The sequence below is a fragment of the Mercurialis annua genome, linkage group LG3 (genome assembly GCF_937616625.2).
Source record: "Mercurialis annua linkage group LG3, ddMerAnnu1.2, whole genome shotgun sequence".
NCBI classification, from domain to species: domain Eukaryota; kingdom Viridiplantae; phylum Streptophyta; class Magnoliopsida; order Malpighiales; family Euphorbiaceae; genus Mercurialis; species Mercurialis annua.
Genome location: NC_065572.1, coordinates 50,807,125 through 50,833,380, shown reverse-complemented (window position 1 = coordinate 50,833,380; position 26,256 = coordinate 50,807,125). Strand labels below are relative to the sequence as shown.

Genomic DNA, 26,256 nt, shown 5'->3' with positions numbered 1-26,256 from the left:
AAATTCCTAAAGTCCAGAAAAATCAAATATATGTTTCAGAAAAATTAAAATTCTTTAAAACTGATTATACCATAAAAATTGAAGAAAGAGATATCCAACTTTCAAAACCTTTTGAAACAATTTATCTTCTTTCTCAAAATTCTATTAAAAAACATATATCTAAAGGTTATAACTATATTCACATAGGGCTAGTTCAAGTTGGCCTAAAACCTTTTACTAAAGAAGGATTAAACACCTCTATTTTAGAAACACTTAGAGATGCTAGATTTATCCATTTTCAGGATTCCCTGTTAGGAACGATAGAATCTAGTCTTTGCAAAGGACCAGTCTCTTTCGACTGTTATCCAAACTTTACCGTCTCTTTAAGTGACAAATATTTATTAAAATGCTTGATCCTCCAAATTAAAACTCATAACTATGAAATGATTGAAGGATCTATACCAGTAGCTTTAATATATAAAGTTCATTATAAAACCATGATTTCTGCGTTTAACTCTAGGCACAGATTTCAAAGTAAAAAGGGAGAAACTCTTCTTGTCCAAACTGAATTGACTAGATCTAATATAGTCATTCCAAAACCTATTCAGTGAAAAGAAATATCTCTCCCTAAAGAATGGATCCTTGAAGGAGCCGTTCAGCCTTTTGCACAAAACATAGCTCCTCTAGAGCCTAATACCCAATTAAAACAAATAACTCAGTACCAAGATGATAAAGTAAAAATTTGTTTTGACAGAGTTTCCACAAGTTCTAGGTTCTTAGATGTCTCATCATCAGAATCAGTTGACTTAGGAAGAGTCTCTAGACTTCCCTCTGTTATAAACTTGCCTTATAAAACTGATGATCAGGTTATTTTTCAAAACCAGCTACCTAGGGTTATTAACTTGCCTTACAACATCCCTGCTAGGTATTCCACTTCAGATATACCTTCATCATCTTTGCAAAATGTAGACTATAGTACTCAGGTACCTCAACCAGTCTACGTGGGTTCTCGCACAGAGAATCAAAATCTGTCACCCCCTGGCTCCCCGACTCCTTCAGCTATAACAGAAAATATTGCAAATGAATTAAATGTTATAGAAAAGGAATTTGTCCTAAATAAAAAATTATTACGTAATGACTTTTATGCAATCGAAAATTTAGAAAAAAGGACTTGGTTCTTTAAGAATTTTCAAAATGAAAGACAAATGATTCAAGATTATTTTCATAATTTTGTAATCAAAAATAAAATTCATATTTTATACTTGGGTTAATTCCTAAAAAAATCACGAACTTTACACGAAGTTTCATTTTAATCATGACTTTTAAAAGTTGCCATTTAAAGGCACGAACTTTCATTTTGTTTCAAATCTATCATTTCAGTGTATTTTTGTTGATTAAATTCTTCAATAAACCATTAATGAAAGACCCTAATTATAAATCGACATTAAATCTTATTATCTTTTAGTTAGAGTATATAGGATTAGGAATTTTTGATTCGATAAAATACATCGGATTTTACTTTGGCGATAGATTTGAAACAAAATGAAAGTTCGTGCCTTTAAATGATAATTTTTAAAGTTCATGATTAAAATGAAATTTCGTGTAAAGTTCGTGATTTTTTTAGGAATTAACCCTTTATACTTTGATTGGTTTGAAATATATGCTTGTAATAACAATATTGTATACCCTTTTAAAGCCATAAAACCAATCACAATTAGAAAAAAGGTTCCATCTTGGGAAACACCTGATGGAACAATTGACTCGGAACATCCTTCTCTTAGGCAAATTAGTTATACATATGCGAACCAAAGAGTTGATGCTTGTCCGATTAAAAAACCGTAGGATACCGATTCTGTAAACATAAAAAATGTTGTTCTTCAGAATAATTTTACAAATATATGTCTAAATACTCTTGGGAAACAACTTTCTAGACTAGAAAGACAAGTCCAAAAGCCAGAATTATCCATCGAGCCTATAAGGATAGATAAAGGCAAACAAGTAAAACCTATTTTTAAACCTTATCAAATATCTGTCAGTGCTCAAAATGAGGTAAAAACTGCTAAAAATGAATTCCTTCAGGTTATTAAGAACCAAATTAATAAAATAGAAGCCTCCACTAGTATGGGTCAAACCGCCACTAGTAGAGGCCCAGTGGTTGAAGATTCACCACTGAGCATAGGGTTATTAGAAAAAATTGAAAACACATCTGATGAAGAAGCTTTTCAGGAAAAGTCTCCAAAAATTGAAAAATTACACTCGCATAACCCAAATCCTTTATCTATGATTCCTTCCAGGCATCCGGAATTAGAATTGGGCAATCAACCTAATATGCTAGTCCAGCCTAGGTACAATGCCTCCTCGGTTTACGAATGGAATATTGATGGTATGTCTGAATACCAAATCTTAAACTTATTACAGCAAATGACTATGGCATCCAATGCTTATAAAACCCAAATAGGAACCTCCGATAGGACTGTAGCTGAACTCCTTATAACAGGATTTTCAGGACAACTCAAAAGATGGTGGGATTATTATCTTATAAAGATCCAGCAATTAGATATTCTAAATGCTGTTCAGGTAAGCGATGAAGGAGGACCTGTTCTAAATGAACTAGGAAATCCTATTCAAGATGCTGTGTCAACTCTTATATTTGCTATATCATTACACTTTATAGGAGATTCCACACATCTTAAAGATAAAAACGCAGACCTTTTGTCAAACCTTAGATGTAAAAAACTTAGTGATTTCCAATGGTATAAATCAACATTTCTCTCTAGAGTCATGCTTAGGGAAGACTCTAACCAACCATTTTGGAAAGAAAAGTTCTTGGCCGGTCTCCCAACCCTGTTAGGAGAAAAGGATAGAAACAAAATTAGAGAAACTTTTGGCTCCCATATCATCCCTTATGACCAACTAACATATGGGCAACTTATTAGTTTAACACAAAAACAAGGTCTAGAGATCTGTCAAGATCTCAAACTCCAAAAACATCTAAAATGGGAATTAAGAAAAAGTAAAAAAGAATTAGGATCCTTCTGCAAGCAATTTGATTTTACTATAGGTAAAGATCAGAACTGTGATGGTGAATGCAGCAGAGGAACAAAAAGTGTGTCTAAAAGATTTAGAGATTTTCGTCATAGATCCAAAGATAAAAACCATGATACTCATCATAAAAAACATTATTACAAAAAACCTTACAGAAAACCTTTCAGAAAACAATATGATAAGCCTAAAACAAATAAAGCCAACTTAAAAGATATTACTTGTTACAAATGTGGTAAGAAAGGCCATATATCTAAATATTGCAGAGTATCTAGGAAAATCCAGGAACTTCATTTAGAAGGTGAAGTCCTAGATCGAATAGAAGCCTTGTTAGCATATTCTTCTGACTCTGAAACTGAAATGTCTTCAGAAGGTCAAAATCCTCAATTGGACGAACTAGTTACTACTTCTTCGTCTGGTTCTGATTCTAACTCTGATGATGTCTGAATCAAAACATGTAAATGTTCTTACAAAGGAACAAAACTTGATCTTAGATGTAATCCAGCATATTAGTAATCCTGAAATGCAGAAAAAAATGTCTAGATCAGCTCAAAAAATCCTTAGAAGAAGACCTTAAAACTGTAGAAACAAATATCCCTTCTACTAGTACAGGATTGTATGATCTTACAACTATTCTTGATAGAAAAAGGAAAGATAAAAAACCTTTAGGTACCATTCAAGACCTACAAAAGGAAATAAAAGACATAAAATCGGAAATAAAAGATATAAAAGAAAAACAGAAAAAAGATTCGGAGACTATCCAGTTTTTAGTTTCCCAACTATCACAAACTTCCAGTGATAGTGAAGGAGAGGAGTCATTAGACAAACAAAATCTAGAAGAAATAGAAAAGGTTCCTAAAATAACCTCTAGAAAATATATTATAAAAATCTCTATTGTTTTTCCAAACAATTTTAAAATGGACACTATTGCGCTATTTGACACTGGTGCAGATCTAAATTGTATTAAAACGGGATTGGTTCCAAAAAATCTTCATGAAAAAACTTCTGAAAGACTTACTTCTGCAAATAATTCTAAAATGAATTTAAAAGTGAAAACGGAAGCAAGTATATCTAACAGTGGCTTGTTAATAAAAACAAACTTTGTATTGGTCGATAATATACACCATTCGGTGATATTAGGAACACCTTTTATCAATTTAATAACACCTTATAAGGTAGATTATGATGGAATTTATTTTAAAGAAAAGAAAGTAAAACTCAATTTTTCTTTTTTAGAAAAACCTAAAACCAGAAATCTCAATATTATAAAAGCAAGTTTTATCTATAATAATGAGATCAATCTTCTAATAAAAACGAGAAGTCCAACTCCAAAAAATCGAACACCAGTTGAAAACTGAGGTTATAAAAAACAAGATAACGGAACTCCAAAACCTTTTTGAAAAAGAAGTTTGTTCGGAACTACCAAATGCTTTTTGGTCCAGAAAACAACATATGGTAGATTTACCTTATGAACCTCTTTTTGATGAGAAAAACATTCCTACTAAGACTAGGCCAATTCAGATGAATGCTGAATTGGAACAGTTTTGTAGAAAAGAAATTCAAGATCTAGAATCTAAAGGGTTAATTTCTAAATCTAGATCTCCTTGGAGTTGTGCAGCTTTCTATGTAAACAAGGCCTCAGAAATAGAAAGAGGAACTCCTAGATTGGTTATTAATTATAAACCTCTAAATAAAGCATTAAGCTGGATTAGGTATCCTATACCTAACAAGAAAGACCTTTTGCAAAAACTATGTTTTTCATTTGTATTTTCAAAATTTGATATGAAATCGGGATTTTGGCAAATACAAATCGACCTAAAACATAGGTATAAAACTGCATTTACAGTTCCATTTGGACAATATGAATGGAATGTAATGTCTTTTGGTTTAAAAAATGCACCTTATGAATTTCAGAGGATTATGAATGATATTTTTAATCCTTATTCGGAATTTTATATTGTATATATTGATGATGTTCTTATATTTTCTAACTCAATTGAGCAACATTTAAAATATTTAAAAACATTCTTTTTCATCATCAAGAAAAATGGGTTAGTAGTTTCTGCAAAAAAGATATCTCTATTTCAAAATAGAGTTAGGTTTTTGGGTCATTATATTACATGTAGCACCATAACTCCTATAGAAAGATCTTTGCAGTTTGCTAGTAAATTTCCTGATAAAATTATCGATAAAACTCAGCTTCAGAGGTTTCTCGGAAGCCTCAATTATGTGTTAGATTTCTGTCCAAATATGAATAGGTTAGCTAAACCTCTTCACAATAGGCTTAAGAAAACCCCAGTTCCCTGGACTGATGAACACACTAGTATCGTTAAACAAATAAAACAACAAGTATTAGAAATCCCTTGTCTTTATCTAGCCAATCCAGATCTACCTAAGATGGTCGAAACAGATGCTAGCGATTTAGGCTTTGGCGGTATCTTAAAACAAGTTGAGAACGGCAGGGAACTAGTTGTTCAATACACTTCAGGCCATTGGAATGATTGCCAGAAGAATTATTCCACAATTAAAAAAGAAATTTTGTCTATTGTCTTATGCATAATAAAATTTCAATCTGATTTATTAAATCAATTTTTTTTACTTAGAGTCGATTGTAAATCTGCAAAGGAGATTTTACCAAAAGATGTTCAAAATATTGCATCTAAACAAATCTTTGCTAGATGGCAAGCTATTTTAAGTATTTTTGATTTTGATATTGAATATATTAAAGGTGAAGCCAACTCTCTGCCTGATTTTCTAACAAGAGAATTTTTGCAGAACAGATAGAAGGATCCATGCCAAAAAAGAAAGGAAAAGAGAAGGTTCAGCCTTCTGAGAAAAAACCCGAAGATGCTCCTTCTGAAATAACCCTTTCAGGAGCAAAACCCATATTACCTTATGTCGACGTTGCGAAAGCCACAAATATAACCCAGTCCGAGTGCAAAACTTTGCAGGTACAGGAATGGATAGCATCCATTTCAAAACACCCAGAACTGGTAAGGGCCCTTCATAGCTCTATGCAAAATACAAAGAAATCTGGGAAAGAATTCGAAATTCTAAAATCTCTCGAGGCTTGCCGAAACTCTATAGCTTCCCAAGCTATAACTATCTCAGGTAAAACCCCTAAAATCGTTGTCAAAACAGAGAAAGGAGAATCTTCATCCTCTAAAACCCTTTCTCAAAATATTTGGGTTCAAAACAGTTCTCAAAATATTTTGGCTCAACCAAAACAGAAAACAAGTTTTATTGAAAAACAGAGTTTTCAAAATATTGTTACAATCGAAAATGGATATTTTGATCAAAACCTATATTTGGTATTACAAAAAATGTTTGGAAAAAATTGGTTTTACAAACCTTGGGATTTATCCAAAACAAGAGAATATTACCAGAGCATTCTTGAAATGACTGAGTCAGTAGAATTTAAACACTTCTACTACACAGGAAATCAACCAGAGCCTTCATACTCTACCTGTAAAATTCTAAAAATCCTAAATCCTTCTGATTGGGGACAAGAGCTTGTTAAGCCAAAACCATTTCCAATAAACTTTAAAACCTCCCTTAACCACTGTAAAACTTTTTCCTACTGGGATTACCAACAAGCCTGGTTCAATGTTTTCTTGATCTAAAACAATAAAAATAAGCTTACATGGTAATATCGGGCGGTATAACCGACCACTTAACTGCAGAAATATAAAATGCGGAAATATAAATTACAAATATAAACAAGGAAAGGAGGAGAACAAAGTATGGAGGGAGAGAGAAGAAGTAGAAATTTTCTAATCTTGAGAAAATTTGGTGTGCCTTCCTTTAGAATAGGGTCCTTTTTATAGGGAAATTGGAGTGCATACTGTAGCATGAATAGTACTTTGTCTGCCACGAGATTCCTGTAGATGAATAGTACTTTGTCTGCCACGCTACTGTAGCATGAATAGTACTTTATCGGCCACGAGATTCTTGTAGATGAATAATACTCTGTCTGCCACATTATTGCTGATTTTAATCATACCGCGAATAATACTCTGTCTGTCAATGAAGAGCTGTCGGAAATATTGTCGAGGAATAATTCATTTTTTTTAATACACCTTAATTTTTGCATGGACTGCCCAAATGGGTTTTCGGTCCATCAGGTTTTTTATTTATTTTTATATATACCTTAAATTTTTGCATGGGCTGCCTAAAATTAGTTTTCGGTCCATCAGGTTTTTTATTTATTTTTATATATATCTTAAATTTTTATTTATTTTTATATATACCTTATATATATATATTGTTTTAGCATTTTTATATTAACTTGGGTTAGTATGTATTTCTGCCATGTGTAAGACTCGGAGTTGGCTGAGCACTTTATAATACATGTTGTATATTATGAACTGCTAGAACTAGGCTGAAGTCTCGGTTGCCCCCGAGCATTTGTTTTCTTGCAGGTTTATGTATTTGATGGTTATCCGCAAGGCTAGCTACGGGTTTTGGTACAACCATACCCATACCCTATCGCAGGTCGCGATTCATGAAAATGGGTCGTGACAAACTTGGTATCAGAGCTTTGGTTTCAAACCAAGGCCTTATGCATGTTATGTGTTATGTTTTTTGGCATGATAAGTTGATGTCGTGTCATAGGAACTACTGCGGAATTAGGATTCATATCTTGTCTTTTAAAACGTCATCTTTTGTTTTCAAACTTTCAGCCTATATCCTATAGGTGATGTCTGTCAGTCTTTATTTGGTGTTGATGCTATGATTGACAATTAATTTCACTTGGATGTTACTTACTGTGTTTTATTATGTTGAGGTTATTTCACTTGGGTGATTTTAATTGCTTTTGATTTCTGGGGAAATCTTTTATTGATGATGTTTTCTAAATTCATACTTGGGTGTGATGTTGTTTGAAAAACTTTGGCTTTATGCCATTAATGATTTTAAATAACGATGGATTATATGGTAGTACATTTTGGCTTTGGCCATAATTGATGGGTGCTATATACGCTAACACCTATGAGGATACATTTGGGCGTTAGCCTTGTTTTCTAGTAAAATAATTTTGGATTAAACTTTAAAACGTGTTTTGTGGTCATATATGGTTTGACAACATGTTGCTTTAAGAGTTTTCATTAAGAAAAGTGGTTTTGTTTTAATTTGTGGTTTGCCATAGAGTCAAAATAGAAGTTTGAGTTTAATTCTTTAAAAGTTTGATTTTTGGTTAAGTTGCTAGTAAAGAGGATTTTTATTGAATTTTAAATTTTTGGGATTTACAGAATGGATGTTTGAAATCAAAGATTTCTAACTTGAGATTTTAATTTTCGTTTAGCGGTTGGGTTAAGTTGAGCTCCCAAATTTTAAAAGGATGAAAATTTTATAAAAATATTTTTTCGGATTTGCAAATATTTTGAATACGTTTTATAAACATTTATTTTGGGTTCGACTTGGGTCACCCAAATTTAGGAGTTGAGCTTGGTAGTTGTAATGACTCGGCTAGTTCGATGTTTTTATGGTTTGAGATAATTGGGTATCCGTTTTAATGAAATTGATAAATAAGAAGAGACTTTTACAGATAGTGATTTTGTTTTAACTGTGGGGCTCAACTAATTTTTTTAATTTTTTTGGAAGTTTTCGTATTTGACTCTAAGATTCAAATAAATTTTGAAGCGTATTCTTGGAAGATTATATATTACAGAATGATTTGGTTATGAAAATTCAAGCTTATTGTGGCATGTCCTGATTTTATCTTTTAAGTATGCTTGGGTCTTTTGTGTTTAATGGCATGCTTACGTGGTTTATGGTTTGTAGAAATCATAAAGTTCTTAGGTTTAAATTGTGTCGTATAGCTCGCTTGTCTGTTGGACTAAGTTGATTGTACATGCTTTCTCTTCGTGTGGAGTAATACGTGAGGTGATTTGTTTTCATGGTCAAGTTGGCTTACCTTGATGTTTGGGTCGTGGATCAAAATCTTTGGGTTTCGATATCGAGGAAGATGAGGGAAATATTCCCTTAGATTGGTTGATGATTTTTGATTATCTTAGAACGGATATTGGAAATTCTGAACCGAGAGGATAGATTGGTGTATTAATAAACTGGTGTTTCCATCAAATCTGATGATGCGATGTGGGAGCTGACGGTAAGTTTTGCAGGAACGTATTGATGTGTTATTTCCTTGGGAATAAATTCAGTCTAGATTGAGGTTAGTTGGATACCTTATATGGTAGAGTTGTAATGAAGTTATTAGGATGAGTTGTTATATAGCATCGAATATTGGTAGGTTGCAAGTACGGAGTTTGCGGAATATTTTGAGGTTATCGAGTGCACATCTCACAGAGTGTAACGTCTAGCAAATATTTTATTGAGAATTTGGTTTCAAAGGTCGATTGTTGAAATTTTTGAAATATTTTCAAAACATAATTGTGCCCAGACATATCATGAACATGTATTTTGAATGTCACGAATAGGATTGCATTGAGCACTAAGTATGTTCACTAAATAAAAGATAAATAAATAATTGATACATGCATAATAGTACATGCATCACGTGAATAGAAATGATTAGGGTTGGATGCAACTCTTTGAGGATGAGAGATGTCATCACCCTATCACACAATTATGTAAAATGGATTTAAACGATAAAGTGTTTTGAGAAATATGTTTTGAAACGAGCTCGCGAGTCACATTGTGATAATTTATTTATAAAGTTGTTGGATTTCAAATGATTTTTAAACTGCACCAAAAGGTAGCTAGACAAACACTCTGTGATGATGGTGATAGATTTTGGACGGTTACGTTGTTAGAGATCTGTCAGTATTGTCAGAATCGCGTGTTTCATATAAAGTGAAAATGAATTTGAGGTTGCACTTGAGATATAGTTATGCCAAGTGCGGTGTGTGGTGAGGTTTGGATTAGGAAGTTTTCGTGGTAATTTTCGATTGTAATTTAAGGATTTATGGACTAACAAAGTTGGTTGTGCTCATGTGTGTGTGTATACACTATATTTTTTTTAAACGAGACTTTATCTTTTCAAATTAGATTTTATCCAAGTACTTCGGGAATATTGGATTTAGAAAATTTGTTATGCTCCACGTGTGTGTATACACAATGGTTTTAAAAGAGGTTTGTTTGTTTTTTTAAATATAATTTATGTCTAAATATTTTGATATACTTATATAAAAATATATATATATTTTTTTAAACAGAAAAATTGTCATATCTATTTTTTGTTTCTTATTCGAAAAAGGGATGATATTTTATTTAAACTTAATTAAAAGAGGATAATAGATTTTGTCAGTTGAACAATATCATAAAATTCGTGAACTTATTTAAAGGTATGGGCTAACTGTGGATTAGAAGTATGAGTGTTTTTAAATCATCGATGCATTTATAAACTGGAAGTTTCCATCGGGTAAACTATTTTTGATTTAGTAAAAAATGTGAAGCATTAGATGCTAATGTCTTTTAATTAGAAATGGAAATATTACTATATAATATTTTAAGTAAACAAAAATTATTTCACTATAAGAAGGGTTTTAATCAAAACTAATGACTGATGATATGTGTTTTGGATTTGAGAAATCCCTTGTTGAACATGAGATCGAAGTTGGATGGGTGAAGTAATTTTGGTACAATTTGATGAAGGAGTTTTTTCTAGAAAGAGTGACTTTTAGCATTAAGAGATTGTTTTATCATGATTTGATTTCGCTTTATCTTTTAAAAGTGATGGTGTAGTTTTCGTGATTTATGGTTCGCAAAGTGAGACTTTGGTATCCAGTTCGGTCTTAGATGTTTTGACCGGGCAATTCTTGTGATGCTTAATTTTGGGAAAAATCGTATCTAGTTTATTAATTGAATTAGGTTGTATATTTCATAAAATAGTTTCAATTGAGTTTTATATATATATATATATATATATATATATATATATATATATATATATATATATATATATATATATATATATATATATATATATATAGGTTGCTTGGTATTGATTTGTGACAGAAAATGCAGGATTCATATCAGTTTGTGATCTTTGGTGTTTTCCGATTTGGAATGATAGACTTTGGTATCATAAGAGTTACGATTTAAATTTCATGTCTTGTTTCCACCTTGTTAATGTCATTGGGGTAGTTGGTAAGAATTGGGCATGTTCCTTTGAAATCACTTATGTAAGGTGTTGTTCATTTTGATATTAAGGAGAGTTATCATCGAGGTCAGTGTGACCATATGAGATTGTTAGAAGTATGAGAGGGGTGGTATGAGATTCTTGGATCGAGGAGCAACCTGTTGAGATGGTGGTTACGTAAGTACGTAGGTTAGTAAGTAAGGGAATTCCAATGGTTAAAAGTTGTGGATTAATCACTCGATTGAGGAGTGTACTTGGGAGATGGAGTTCGATACACGAGATTGTTATTCTTTCCTTTTTGTTGATTTACGTTGGGTTTGTTATTTTTGTGTTTTATATTGTTGTTGTGCGCATTACATTTGCTTTTATGCTTGAGATGCTTTATTTGAAATTCGAGGACGAATTTTTTATAAGTTTGGGAAAATGTAATACCCCGTGTTTTCAAACTTGATTTGTCAGTTCGGTTATCCGTTACAAATTAGTTATTTTCTTGAATTCTTTGTTCTTTTGTATTTCAGCATGTTCTTGTTATGTTTCCGACTTGATTCTGGATTGTTATACGTTAGAAGTAACACTTGTGATACCTTGATAGTGTCTTTTTGAGTGTTTCATATGTATCCCATGAGCACTTATGTGTTCGATGTTCATTCAATTTATTTTTGGGTATTTATCGAAACAGTATTCGCATGTTTTTCAAAACTGTGTTGTTTTAGTAAAACGTTGATATCTCCAAATTGCAATGTCGGATTGGGCCCCTCTTTGGATATATTGTTCTTGAGAGGATTTATTAAAATCATGTCAATTGGGTCGTTGTTTGGAGGCTTCTAACTCTAAAAATAACTATTAAATCGTTAGACTTTAAACAAAGCCCAAGTAAAGCCCGTAGGAGTCTATAAATAGACCCATAATTCATGTGAGCAGCCACCTTTTCCTTCCCACAAACCCTAAAACGAATTATTTTATATAAAATACATATTTCCTTCGTTCTAACAAGTCCGGATGCGATTCATTACGGTAAGTATGTGATTTTACATCCTTGTTACAAGATCTACGCGATTTCATCAATTTTGTTCTTCGTTGGAGACTTGTGGAACCTTTTGATTTCGGTCCAGCCCTTCATACCTTCTATTTATATCTCAATTAACATGTTGTTCTTCATTATTAGGTAATGGTTTCTCATCCTTATGATTCATGATTTCGTTTTTTTAATTATTTGGCCTAGGATTGCATATCTAGGGTTTTATATGGATTGAATCGTTGTTATTATTATGTTATGCTTATGATACTGAGTTGTATGTATACTATGATTATTTTTTCATGTATAATCTGATATTACATGTTTTGGAAAGCGTTTGGCATGATTCATCAATGTTAAGGTTTTTTTAGTAAATTTTATATTCTAATAGATTTGGTGTTTTAAATTTATGAAAAAGAAATTCTATGCTTAGGTTACTGATATGTATGATATTATTGATGGATTTAATGTTTAAGATCTGATCTATTTGGTTGTATCACACCTTTGGCATGTTCTCGCATGTTTTAGCCGAAATTGCATTAAATGATGAATTTATGGATTTCAAGTGTTGTAATCAATTAAATGCTTTAAATTGATGCACCTACTGTTCTAAGATGGTTTAAATGATGTTTATATGATTTAGGATAAGTGGCTATATGATTTGGGTTGTCGAATGCATGATTTGGCTTGTTTAGCATGTATAGGCAATTTCTAGCGAAATTGCGTTATCGATTGTTTAAGGGATGTTGGCATGAGTTTAGATCTGAGTTAGTTTGGTATTTTGAAATTATGTATGATATACTACTGATCTAAATGAGTTTTAGAGTTTGAATCATAAATGTTTTGGTACGTGTTGGCTTAGTTTTCAAATTAGCTAGTTTTACGTTAAAATGCTTTGATTTCGGATTCGATACTTTGTAATGACTTAAGTTCTGAATTACTTTCATATTATTGATTATGGAATGTATATGAACTGATCTAAGGTGTTTAGTTTGGCGATTCATGTTTGGTCTCGTTTTTGGGCTAAGTGCCATGAATGCTTAATTGGCTTGATTTTGTGAAAAATATGTTAATTGATTCCAAATGTTTTGCTATGGCATGTGTTATATAAAATATGATTATTAAGCATGCTAGAGCTGTTGTATATTGGTTTTGGTCTTATTTGGTTGTTTTTATCCTTTTGGGACTTTTATCGAACACTTTATAATCATGATGCTATACTTGGATTTTAATGTTTAATTTGAGTTCCCTTGTTTTCTAAATTGAAACTTTGGTATATTTAAATGATTCCGGACCTTAAAAGAATTGTTTTATTTTGGTTGGATGTTTGGTTTGGTTTAGACTTGGGTCGCCCAATTTGTGAGTATGGGTTTGGCAGTTGTGATAACTCGGCTAGCTCACCACTTTGATTTAAACTTAGTTTTATGATTTTAACTAAGTTATTGAAATGATTTCCGGATTATGTTTTCAAAGTGGGAACTCAATTTGACTTAAATATCGTATGACTTCAGTTATGTTCAATATGTATGATTATTCTATTTTGGTTTGTGCTTTCGCTATGGATTAAGTGAGTGTGTTTGCTTTGTCTTGGCTCGTTGATATTTGTGCTAGTCATATGTGTTGTCTAGTACTCATTAGAGTTAGGACATGTTTTAATTCTGATTTATATTGTCTAGACTCGTCGACTTTTCGTGCTTCAGAGACGAACAAGAATTAGTTGCTTACCAGGTTATCACGTGGATTAGCAAGCTGTGAGTTAGTACTTACTATGTACCGCTTTATTAAGTAAATTGTTATTTTGATATATAAATATATATGGTATGTATATTTGAACTGTTTTTCCATTATGGCTTTTAGTTGCAACATGCTACCTAATGGGCATCATTAGGACTGCGTGCGCACCGGTATTGATCTAGATAAGGTATGTGATATGTGGTGGTAACTCCGTGTGAGCATAGCTCTCGGGACCAGTAGAGTAACTCGGTGTAGATCAGCTCTCGGGACTCTGGTTATGGATTAAGAGTGGTCGGTGGTAACTCGGTGTAGCTCAGCTCTCGGGACCAGGCCAATTGGATTATGGTTATATTTAGTATTGTGGATTAGGGTTCCAACTATTATACGTAATTTTTATATTAAATGTTTTAAAAGGGGTTTTAAAGGTTTTCCACTTGATAAATGTAAATAGTGGTATGAACTCATCTCAGTATATCTGACCCCGTTGTTTTCCCAATTTTTCCAGGGTTATGATTTGAGCGACTCAGCTGCTCTCCGATTCTTTATTTCCTCGGAGGTTTTACTTTATAATTTAACAAAGTTAGTAAACTGATTTTATTCTTAGACCGCAGTAGTAATTAGAAGTCTTACTTGTTCAATACTTGTTATCATATTTAGTTCAATTGATATCTATATATATTGTTTTAGCATTAATATATCAACTTGGGTTAGTATGTATTTTTGCCATGTTTAAGACTCGGAGTTGGCTGAGCACTTTATAATACATGTTGTATATTATGAACTGCTAGAACTAGGCTGAAGTCTCGGTTTCCCCCGAGCATTTGTTTTCTTGCAGGTTTATGTATTTGATGGTTATCCGCAAGGCTAGCTACGGGTTTTGGTACAACCATACCCATACCCTAGCGCCGGTCGCGATTCATGAAAATGGGTCGTGACACCTTTTTAGCGATTTAAGACAAACGTTTAAAACGTTACGAAACAAATCCAATAGTTTCACCTTTTTTAGCTATTTAAGCCAAACGTTTAAAACTTTACGAAACAAATCCATAAGTTTAAAATGTTACAAAATAAATCCTAACGTTTCACTTTTTTTGGGATCTAAACCAAACGTTTAAAACGTTAGGAAACAAATCTTAACGTTTCACCTTTTGAGCTATTTAAGCCAAACGTTTAAAACATTACGAAACAAATCCAAACGTTTAAAACGTTACGAAACATATCATAACGTTTCACCTTTTTAGCGATTTAAGCCAAACATTTAAAACGTTACAAAACAAATCCTAATGGTTAACCTTTTTAGCGATTTAAGTCAAACGTTTAGAATATTACGAAACAAATCCAAACGTTTTAAACGTTACGAAACAAATCCAAACGTTTCACCTTTTTAGTTTATTAAGTCAAACGTTTAAAACGTTTCGAAACAAATCCAAACGTATAAAACGTTACAAAACAAATCCTAACGTTTAACCTTTTCAACAATTTAAGCTAAACCTTTAAAACGTTACGAAACAAATCCTATTGTTTAACCTTTTTAGTGATTTATGGCAAACGTTAAAACATTACGAAACAAATCCTAACGTTTAAAACGTTATGAAACAAATCCAAACGTTTGATCTTATTAGCGATTCAAGCCAAACGTTTAAAACGTTACGAAACAAATCCAAACGTTTCACCTTTTTAGCTAATTAAGACGAACGTTTAAATTTTTACGAAACAAATCCAACGTTAAAAACGATACAAAACAAATCCTAACGTTTCACCTTTTTAGCGATTTAAGCCAAACGTTTAAAACATTGCGAAACAAATCTTAACGTTCACCTTTTTAGCTGTTTAAGCTAAACGTTTAAAACGTTACGAAACAAATCCTAATGGTTAACCTTTTTCGCGATTAAGTCAAACGTTTAAATATTACGAAACAAATCTAAACGTTAAAAACGTTATGAAAAAAATCCAAACGTTTTAGCTTTTTAGCTTATTAAGCCAAACGTTTAAAACGTTACGAAACAAATCCTAACGTTTACAAAACAAATCCTAATATTTCACCTTTTTAGTTATTTAAGCTAAACGTTTAAAACGTTACGAAAAAAATCCAAACGTTTAAAACGTTACGAAACAAAACCTAACTTTTCAACTTTTTAGCGATTTAAACCAAACGTTTAAAACGTTACGAAACAAATTCTAACGTGTCACCTTTTTAGCGATTTAAGCTAGATGTTTAAAACGTTACGAAACAAATCCTAAAATTTCACCTTTTTAGAATAGCCAAACGTTTTAAACTTTACGAAACAAATCTTAAAGTTTCACCTTTTTAGCTATTTAAGCCAAACGTTTAAAACGTTCCGAAAGAAATCGAAACTTTAAAACGTTACAAAACAAATCCTAATGTTTCACCTTTTTAGCGATTTAAGACAAACATTTAAGACGTTATGAAACAAATCCAAATGTTTAACCTTTTTACCGATTTAAGGCAAACATATAAACATTACGAAACAAATCCAAACGTTTAAAACGTTACGAAACAAATCAAAATGTTTGACCTTTTAGCGAATCAAACGAAACGTTTAAAACTGTCACGACCCAATTTCATGAATCGTGACCGGCGCTAGGGTATGGGTATGGTCGTACCAAAACCCGTAGCAATCCTTGCGGAAAACAAATAAACATTTAAACCTGCAGAAAAATGTTCGGGGGCAACCGAGACTCCAACCTAAGTCTAGCAATTTATATTACAGTTTTAATATAAATAACTTAAATATCTGAAATGCTCACAACATGCCTTAAATATAATAATAAAATATTCCAGAGTAAACATGTCAATAATAAATAATCGATCAAATCGACAATCCCACGTGTAATAACAAATGTAATATATAAACTAGTTCTACTGCGATTTAAGAGTTCGAAAACAGTAACTAGTTTAAATAACATAAAACCTCCGAGGAATCAAAAGAATTGGAGTGGACTAGTTTTCAAATCATAAACCTGGAAAATTTGGGAAATCAACGGGGTCAGATATACTGAGATGAGTTCGCAATACTATTTACATTTATTAAGTTTAAAACCCTTAAATCAAAACATTTTATACTAATATAATATTATTATGGAAAACAGTATTGAAATGATCCCAGCGTAAGTATGATATAACATACTGAATAAACCCAGAGCGGACGGGAACATATCCTCGTCAAATACCAGCGTAAGTAAGACATTTGTCTGCCGATCCCATAGTACTTACCGATGCACACAGTCTCGATACAAGCCTATCGAGCAGCTCGTTTCAATCCAGATCCATAATCCGTAAAAACAGTTCGAAAGCATTTATAATATTAAAATAAATTGCGGTACTTAATAAAGCGGTAAATAGCACTACAAACCCACTGCTTGCTTATCCACGTGAAACTTCGGGAAAACAGCTAACCCTGATTCAACTCCGGAGCGCGAGTAGTCGAAGAGTCTAAAAATAAATCATACGTTAAAATCGCTCCAACCCCTAACTCTAAGAATACTAGACACCACGTAGGACTAGCACAATTAATCAGACAATTAAATATTATACAGAGAACACAATTCTCAATAAATCATAATGCCGTAAATCAATCAAGCCTATTGAGTTCATATTTAAAATTCATCCGAAAATATTAATTAAATAATATTTAATTAATAAATAAAATTTTTTCCTCAAATAGTGGGGTAGCCGACTTTCTTAAAACTACCAAGCTAATTCCACATGTCGGGCGACCCAAGTCTAACCCGATCTAACCATAAAACCAGAGTTATAAACCACAATTTATAATTTAATATTTAATATTTAATAAAAATATTAATCAATATCAAAATAGAACTAAATAGCTTGAAACCCAAGTAATTAAAGATTACCGGCAAAATATCTCCAATAATTAAATAACCAATTAAAGCTAAAATATCATTTTAGCCCGCTAAGCCAAAATTTAAAATTTAAAATTATTAATTAAATAATAATTAATAGTAATTATTAATTTAATTTTAAATAATTCAAATATTATTTTTAGGTCCAAAAATAAATATGACTATTTTGACAACTTTTAAATTAAATGAAATCTCCGATTCTCATTTAATATAGTCACTTATAAAATCATATATATAATCTATAATAAATTTAATATTAATATAAATTTAAAATATTAATGCCCAAAGTAAATTTTAAATTATAAATAATAATATTATTTAAATTGTTAATTAATAAGTCGAAACCAATATCGTAAATTAAAATAAAAAATCAAATAAAAATAATTAAAAGATAACCTTAGAAATCAATAAATTTAAGACACAAAAATTCAGTGACTAAAACCACCATTTAACCAAAAGAAATGATAATCAACCAATATAATAAGAACACATCATCATCATCCTCATTTAGCATGTCAAGTTGCAAACCAAACATATATAAGGCAAAAACAACGAAGTGCAGAAACCTTAATTCAAACCGAAGCCATGGATTCAACAATTTCTCACAACCTTTCCTCTAATAATTAATCCCCTAAACATTTATTAATCAACACTTAAGCTTACCTAGAACAAGAACACAAACAATGAAATCAAGGCCGAAGTTACAAACTCAGAAACCGTAAACTAAGCAACGAAGAACATGAGAAATCCAACGGTTACGAGATCAACGATTTAGACAACCAGAAACATGAATCTATAACCCTAAGAAGCCGTAAACATTACCCTAGAAGAAACAAACATTCGACAGTAACATATTGAAGAATCACAGTTGATAACAAACTAAAACGGTGAGACGGCGGCGATTAATACGAGTTTGTTTACGTACCGTTTGACGAAACATAAGTTGGGAACTTTAGAGAATCGAGTATACTATCACTGGAACGAAGTGGAACTTATTTCGGTTCTGAAACGCACGAGAAAATTGATTAAGAGCGGAAGTAGCGCATAAGAGAATATGAAATTCAATAACAACATACGTAGTTTCAGCGAGGGAATGAAGGGAAATCAAAAGCTTAGGGATCACGATGTTCAGCTAGGGTGTGAAGAATGTGTAGAGGATTTATTAGTGTTTAAAAAACGATATTTATAGTGAAGATTAGGGTAGAAATCATAAGGGAAAACTGGGGCCAAAACGCACCCTGTGAGCAAAACATGAGGTCTGGTTCGAGACCTCATGGTCTCGAACGAGACCAAGCGTATTTCTCAGGTCTCGTTTGAGACCTCAGTTATACGCACGCGGTTCAACCAACCACTCGGTTGAACCACATCACAAGGGAATTTCCTTTTTTTAAATCGAACCAACAATCAAACTGAACCACGAACTACACTCCAAAACGAATTTCAAAAACGTAAACGATTAAAAATTATTAAGGAAACCCGCAAAATAAATTTTAAATTTTTTACGGAATATTACATTCTCCCCAACTTATTAAAAATTCGTCGTCGAAATTAACACAATAAACACATAGCACCAAAAATAACACAAAACACAACTAAAACTCATAAAAATCAAGTATCAATCAATTTTTGTACCTCAAGGAAATAGAAAATGATACCGACTCCGCATATCCGACTCGGTCTCCTAAGTGCACTCCTCAACAGAATGGTTCCGCCAAAGAACCTTGACCATCGGAATCTCCTTGCTCCGTAACTTACGAACCTGCGTATCAACAATCTCTACAGGCTGCTCCTCGTAAGATAACTCATGGTCAATCTCAACACTGTGCGGTACTATCACATGAGAAGGATCAGAAATACACTTCCGCAACATGAAAATGTGAAACACTAGGTGAACCAACGACATATCTGGTGGCAACGCCAACTTGTACGCTACTGCTCCAATACGCTCAATATTCTCATACGGACCAACATACCTCGGTGCTAACTTCCCCTTAACATTAAAACGCACAACACCCTTCATAGGCGAAACCCGAAGAAACACGAAAACCCCAACCCGAAATTCTATGTCTTTCCTCTTCGGATCAGCATAACTCTTATGCCGACTAAAACCTGTCTCCAATCTCCGCTTGATCAATGGTACCTTGTCTGAGGTAATCTGGATAATCTCTGCTCCCGAGAGCTTACGCTCGCCAACCTCCTCCCAACAGATAGGAGATTGACACTTGCGCCCATACAAAACCTCATAAGGTGCCATCTCGATACTAGCGTGGTAACTGTTGTTATGGGAAAACTCAATCAAAGGTAAATGAGTATCCCAGCTACCCTGAAAATCCAGAACACACATCCTGAGCATGTCCTTCAAAGTCTGAATAGTCCTCTCAGACTGACCGTCAGTCTAAGGATGAAAAGCAGTACTGAAATCCAACCTCGAACCCAAAGATTCTTGCATCGCCTTCCAAAACCGAGAGGTGAAAACTGAACCTCTGTCCGAAACTATCAACACTGGTACACCATGGAGACTAACAATCCGGTCAATGTACAACTGTGCCAACTTCGAAGCCTGATAAGTAACCTTGATCGGTAAGAAGTGAGCTGACTTGGTCAAACGGTCAACTATCACCCAAATCGAATCATACCCCTATCGGGTACATGGAAAACCAATCACAAAATACATAGCGATCCGCTCCCATTTCCACTTTGGAATAGGTAGCGGTTGCAGATATCCAAACGGTCTCTAATACTCTAACTTTGCCTGCTGGCAAGTCAAACACTTAGACACAAACTCTGCAACATTCTTTTTCATTCCGCTCCACCAGTACGTACCCTTGAGATCATGATACATCTTGGTAGAATCCGGATGAACACTGTAAGCTGACTTGTGCTCTTCCTCCAAAATCTGTTCTCTCAAACCATCCGATACACAATCGAGAACCGTACCTGAGAATTCCATCCGCCAGAACAAACTCAGAATTCCCATCAAAATGGATCTCATCCATAATCCGTTTCAATTGTGGATCCTCAGCCTGTGAAGCCTTGATCCTATCAATCAAAACCGGCTACACCTGTAACTGTGCCAACAAACAACCTCTCTGCAAAACCTGAAATCCGTATCCCGAAGCTAACAAACTATGCCACTCACGAACCATGGGTCTCCGCCCAACCTCAGAAATATGGGCTAAACTGCCCGAAGACTTGCGACTCAACGCATCGGCTACCACATTAGCCTTACCCGGATAGTACTAAATATAACAATCGTTTTCTTTCAGTAACTCCAACCATCTCCGCTGCCTCAGATTCAACTCACGTTGATTAAAGATGTACTTCAGACTCTTATGATCAGTGAAGATCTCGCAAGTCGCACCGTACAAATAGTGCCTCCAAATCTTGAGAGCAAAAACCACAGATGCTAACTCCAGATCATGAGTAGGATAATTCACCTCATGCTTCTTCAGCTGGCGAGAAGCATAGGCAATAACCTTACCATGTTGCATAAAAACGCAACCCAAACCGATACGAGAAGCATCACAATACACAGTGAACCCCTCAACGCCAGATGGCAAAGACAACACAGGAGCTGTAGTCAAAATCTCTTTGAGCTTCTCAAAACTCGCCTCGCACTTGTCAGTCCACTCAAACTTAACACCCTTCTGTGTCAGTTTAGTCAACGGTGCAGATATTCTCGAGAAATCCTGCACGGACCGACGATAGTAGCCAGCTAAACCCAAAAAACTTCTGATCTCGGTAACTGACCTTGGCCTCTGCCAATACATAACCGCCTCAATCTTCGTCGGATCTACCTTGATCCCATCCTTTGACACCACGTGTCCTAAGAAAGTAACTTGATCCAGCCAGAATTCGCACTTCGAGAACTTAGCATACAGCTGATGCTCATGCAAAGTCTGCAGTATCATCCTCAAGCGGAAAGCATGCTCCTCCTCACTCCGAGAGTAAATCAAGATGTCATCAATAAACACAATAATGAACTGATCCAGAAACGGCTTGAATACCCGGTTCATCATATCCATAAACGCTGCTGGTGCGTTAGTTAACCCAAAAGACATGACCAGAAACTCGAAATGCCCATAACACGTTCTGAAAGCAGTTTTAGGCACATCGACGTCTCGAATCCGAAGTTGATGATACCCGGATCTCAAGTCAATCTTCGAAAAGCACTTAGCACCCTCTAACTGGTCGTACAAATCATCAATGCGAGGAAGAGGATATATGTTCTTGATAGTAACCTTGTTCAGCTGTCTGTAGTCAATACACAGCCGAAAAGACCCATCCTTCTTCTTGACAAACAATATAGGAGCACCCCACGGAGAAGTACTCGGTCTAATAAAAACACTGTCCATCAATTCCTGTAATTGTTCCTTTAACTATTTCAGCTCTGCAGGAGCCATCCGATACAGCGGTATCGAAATAGGAGCTGTTCCAGGAGCAACATCGATACAGAACTCAATGTCACGATCAAGAGGTAATCCAGGCAACTCCTCTGGAAACACATCAGTGAACTCATTCACTATCGGAACACTATGCACATCACCACTGTCACCCTCTAAATCACGAACCACCGCTAAGAAAGCCTGACAACCCTTGCCCATCATACGCTTGGCCTTGATCGCCGAAATTAGATTCTTAGGTGCTTATGTCTTCTCCCCTTGGAAGGAAAAAGGCATATCACCCGGAATCCCAAACACAACCGACTTCCCTCGACAGTCGATAGAAGCAAAATGGCGTGAAAGCCAATCCATCCCCAAGATGACATCAAAAGATAACACTGTTGGCGCAGCGGGAAGCGCGGGTCCGGATCATATATTTCAATTCAAAATCGAAATTCCAACAATCCGGATCCTAAAGTTGATCATATCAACAACAAATGGATCGTCGTATCATTTAGTAATTAAAGCACGCATCTAGGAATCATAAGAAGAATACCTATGTCGATTCTCCAACGATTCTTGTAGTCCCGAAAGTACGGTGACCTCAAGCTCGTTCACACGAGTATGCGTCCGATTAAATCCTCGCCTTGAAGTAATCTGCAAGAGTTCCTCTTGTCGAGCAGCCCTAAGCTCAAACTCTCGCTGCGATCACTACCTTGCTCGGATGTATGAAAAACGTCGCCAAGTTTTTCCCGTGATTGATGACTACTTGAACTCCTTCAAGTGCTTTCTCTCTCTACAACTTTGTAGTGAGATATGTGTTGTGTGGTATATTTAAATGAGCAAGGACATGCTCTATTTATAGGCTAGAGCATGTCTTAAGAATGAAACACCTTGCATGCTAGGTGTCACACACCAAGCAAAGGTGTTGCCACCACATGACACCTTTCATGTGGTGACATCACATAGGTGACATCATATAGGTGATGTCATCATATGACATCACATATAAGCTTATTTCCTTATTTCATTACATCACCATGACATCATCATTCAATTAACTTATGATTAGTGCTGTAAGTATCATTAATTACACTAATTAATTACTTAAGCCTTCTAATCATAAAACTTGGTTAATATATAATTAGGTTACTACTAATTTATAACTCTTATAAATTAGTCCCTAATTAACTTGGACATAGTACAATTAGGTTCCTACTAATTTATAACTCTTACAAATTAGTCCCTGATTTGTACTTGTTTTTCATCTTAAATTAATTTCCGAGATATGCTAGTATCCATATGAAATTGATCTTTTGTAAACTCAATCAGTTGCACACTCTATTGTGTGTGACTAACTAGGTTCATATCTATATGGCAATGAGAGACATAAGAAACGCCTTTCTTATATTAAATAATTAAATCCCATTTAATTATTAGTTCTCGTAGATCGAGAGTGACGTCTTGGGTTTCTTGGTTCACCAGCGGGGAGTAGAGATAAATAAAAATAAAGCCAAGGCGATCATAAATGCTGAACCACCTAAAACCTAGAAGCAGCTTATCACGACCCCCAAATAGAGATGAATGTTTCGATGCATTCTTTTTGAACAAATGTTCATAATTACCGTACACTCAAAATTCCCTTCATCTAAGATTCCAATCTCGACTAGTGTCACGGTTAAGTCAAACACTGTATGTCTTATATGAGCTCATCTCTCAGTTCTAATTCTTGATAAATATAACTTCCACTAGAAACAACTTTCTATGTAAGTCATATACACCTGCGCAGGTTTTATCATCCATCAAGAACAATTTGAGATAGCATAGAATATTGTCTCCGTTCATCCAGAGTGATGAATCCTTTCTAGGTTAAACCCCTATCTCCATGTACAACTAACTAGAGCCAACACATCCCGCGGCCCTAGCTCATGAAAGATCTAGGGTTAAGGAGTATCAAACTCTAATCACCTATATACAAGATAGTGTCACCGCAAGTCAAAGGACATATGTACAATTATGAACTAGATGACATTAAATTGACTTTAATGAATTACCATGTATAAGTCATCTAGCGTCACTTGTTTGACTTACTCAACACCTTGAGTGTCCACATGTTTATTCCGATCTCCATCAAGTAGTATGAGACTCACTACTTCCTATTATTAGCAACTCTTTACTAATCAGGAGAATAAATAGAGGTGACAATCTTACCGGGATAATGCGATGCCCTTATTTACAGGACCCCATCGATCGTGAACGGTTATTTAGATCACTTGTATAATAGAATATGTCACTCATATTCTTAACACCTTAAGAATAGATTCTATCACAATGTGATAAGGACAATACGTAATAAATGAACACTTAGTTGATGAGACACTTAGTTCAAATAGAACATATATATCTTTGCCATTGGAATTAATTCTACAAATATACACGAACAAATGGCCCTAGGGCATATACTACTAACAAACATGTCAAGCATAATCAAATCAGCACTAAGATATCTACCATGTATAACCACAGAACAAGACGAATAAACCACGTCCACCACAACACAGTCAGACAAAGGCGTAGATACAGATAATGGCTCTAACAACCTAGATGGTGTCACACCCAACTTAACAGCAAAACTCGAAGAAACAAAAGAGTGGGTGCCACCCGCATCAAATAAAACCCGGGCATATACAAATGAAATGGGAATAGTACCTTGCACCACGGCGTTTAATGCACGAGCATCCTGGGGAGTCAAAGCAAACACTCTAGCCTGACCCTGTCCCTGCAGCGGTGACTGAGAAGAACTGTAACTACTCAAGCCTCTACAACCATTTCCACGGCCACCAAAAACACGCCCTCCTAAACCACGGCCCCGCTGGCCACCAAACGAAGCAGCAGGTTGAGAATACCTTACCGAAGGAGTGAAAACAGGTCTCTGCTGCTGAAAGAACGGCTGAGCAACACTAGCTGATGACATCTGTTGCCCAGACGCCAAACACTCCCTAGCAAAGTGACCCTGCTGGCCACAAGCATAGCAACTACCTGGTGCCACTTGGCACTGTCCCGGATGTCTGCGCATGCAGTTGTGACAAAACGGAACACTAGAAGTACTACTGTAACCGCGACCAGATCCACGGCTACTCCCACTGTAACCAGAACTGTGAGAATACGGCTGATACCCTTTTCGACTACCCCCCTTCTGACTCTTATACTGGAAAGGCTTGAACTGATAGTTGCTGCTACCACCCTGCTGCCCACTACTGTGAACAACATCGGTCGCCTTCTTGGTCTCAGGCATTTTCCCAAAGTGCAGTAAATTTGTCTCCATCTGACGGGCACTGTCCACTACAACAGGAAATTCCTTGCTCGTCTCAGTCAGAAGACTAATAAACTCAGCACCTAGACCCTTCACGTACCGTTCGTTCACCCTCTGCTGTTCAGTCTGTAGATCTGGGGCAAAGCGACTCAGTCTCACAAACTCAGTAGTATACTCATGTACCGATCTGTCTCCTCTCTTCAGACTCAGCAGTCTGTCTCTATAACCCTCTGTCACTGAAAAAGGTAGGTAAAAGTCCTTGAATCGAGTCACAAAATCCGCCCAAGTAATAGTAGCCATAACCGCACAAATTTCCCTGCAAAACCAGTCATTTGCAGCACCACTAGCATAAGTGTTTGTCTCTCACAAGCCTGTAGTCTCTGACCATTCCGCTCAACCTCCTCCAGAAAGTCTAGGACGTCGCCGTCGCCTGCAAACTCAGTCAGCTTCAGCCTCGAATAAGCCAACACCAAGTCCCTGTCAGTAATTCCAGCACCACCAACCGCAACACCACCAGCCTGTGGTACCTGCTGCTGTACAATTTGTCCCAGCATAGCATACTGGTTCTGCATGGCGATCTGTCCCGCCTGCAGTTTCACTTGATTATTTTGGAGTGCAGTGATCCCAGCCAGAAATGTAGTGAAATCAAATGGATCAATAGGAGCTTGTGGTACACCTGGTGCCTGAATGCCTGCACCACCATGTCCCTTACCTCTGCCTCCAGTAGCATGACCTCTGCCACCCCGTCCTCTACAGCTCGGCCTTTGCCAGCCTGAACTCCACCTGCGCGTCCCCTGTCAACTTG

The 26,256-nt window shown here is 35.0% G+C and overlaps 1 protein-coding gene across 1 annotated transcript; it reads right to left on the bottom strand.

The window, feature by feature from the left end:
* Nucleotides 1-22,091: 22,091 nt before the first annotated feature.
* On the bottom strand, nt 22,092-25,433 carry LOC130015262 (glycine-rich protein 2-like). The gene is made up of 3 exons (XM_056105040.1): nt 25,098-25,433; nt 24,898-25,010; nt 22,092-22,146 (listed from the first exon to the last, which is right to left on the bottom strand). The coding sequence occupies exons 1-3, from the start codon at nt 25,431-25,433 to the stop codon at nt 22,092-22,094; spliced, it is 504 nt and encodes a 167-aa protein (XP_055961015.1).
* Between the last annotated feature and the right edge of the window lie 823 nt (nt 25,434-26,256).

What these genes read in the sequence shown, in the direction of transcription:
- LOC130015262 (XM_056105040.1), bottom strand. Translation starts at nt 25,433, where the DNA reads ATGCCTGAGACCAAGAAGGCGACCGATGTTGTTCACAGTAGTGGGCAG. An exon ending in AACAGATGTCATCAGCTAGT is followed by an intron (nt 25,011 to 25,097) that starts GTTGCTCAGCCG and finishes TTTGGTGGCCAG; the next exon opens with CGGGGCCGTGGTTTAGGAGG. An exon ending in GGACAGGGTCAGGCTAGAGT is followed by an intron (nt 22,147 to 24,897) that starts GTTTGCTTTGAC and finishes TGGCTCCTGCAG; the next exon opens with AGCTGAAATAGTTAAAGGAA.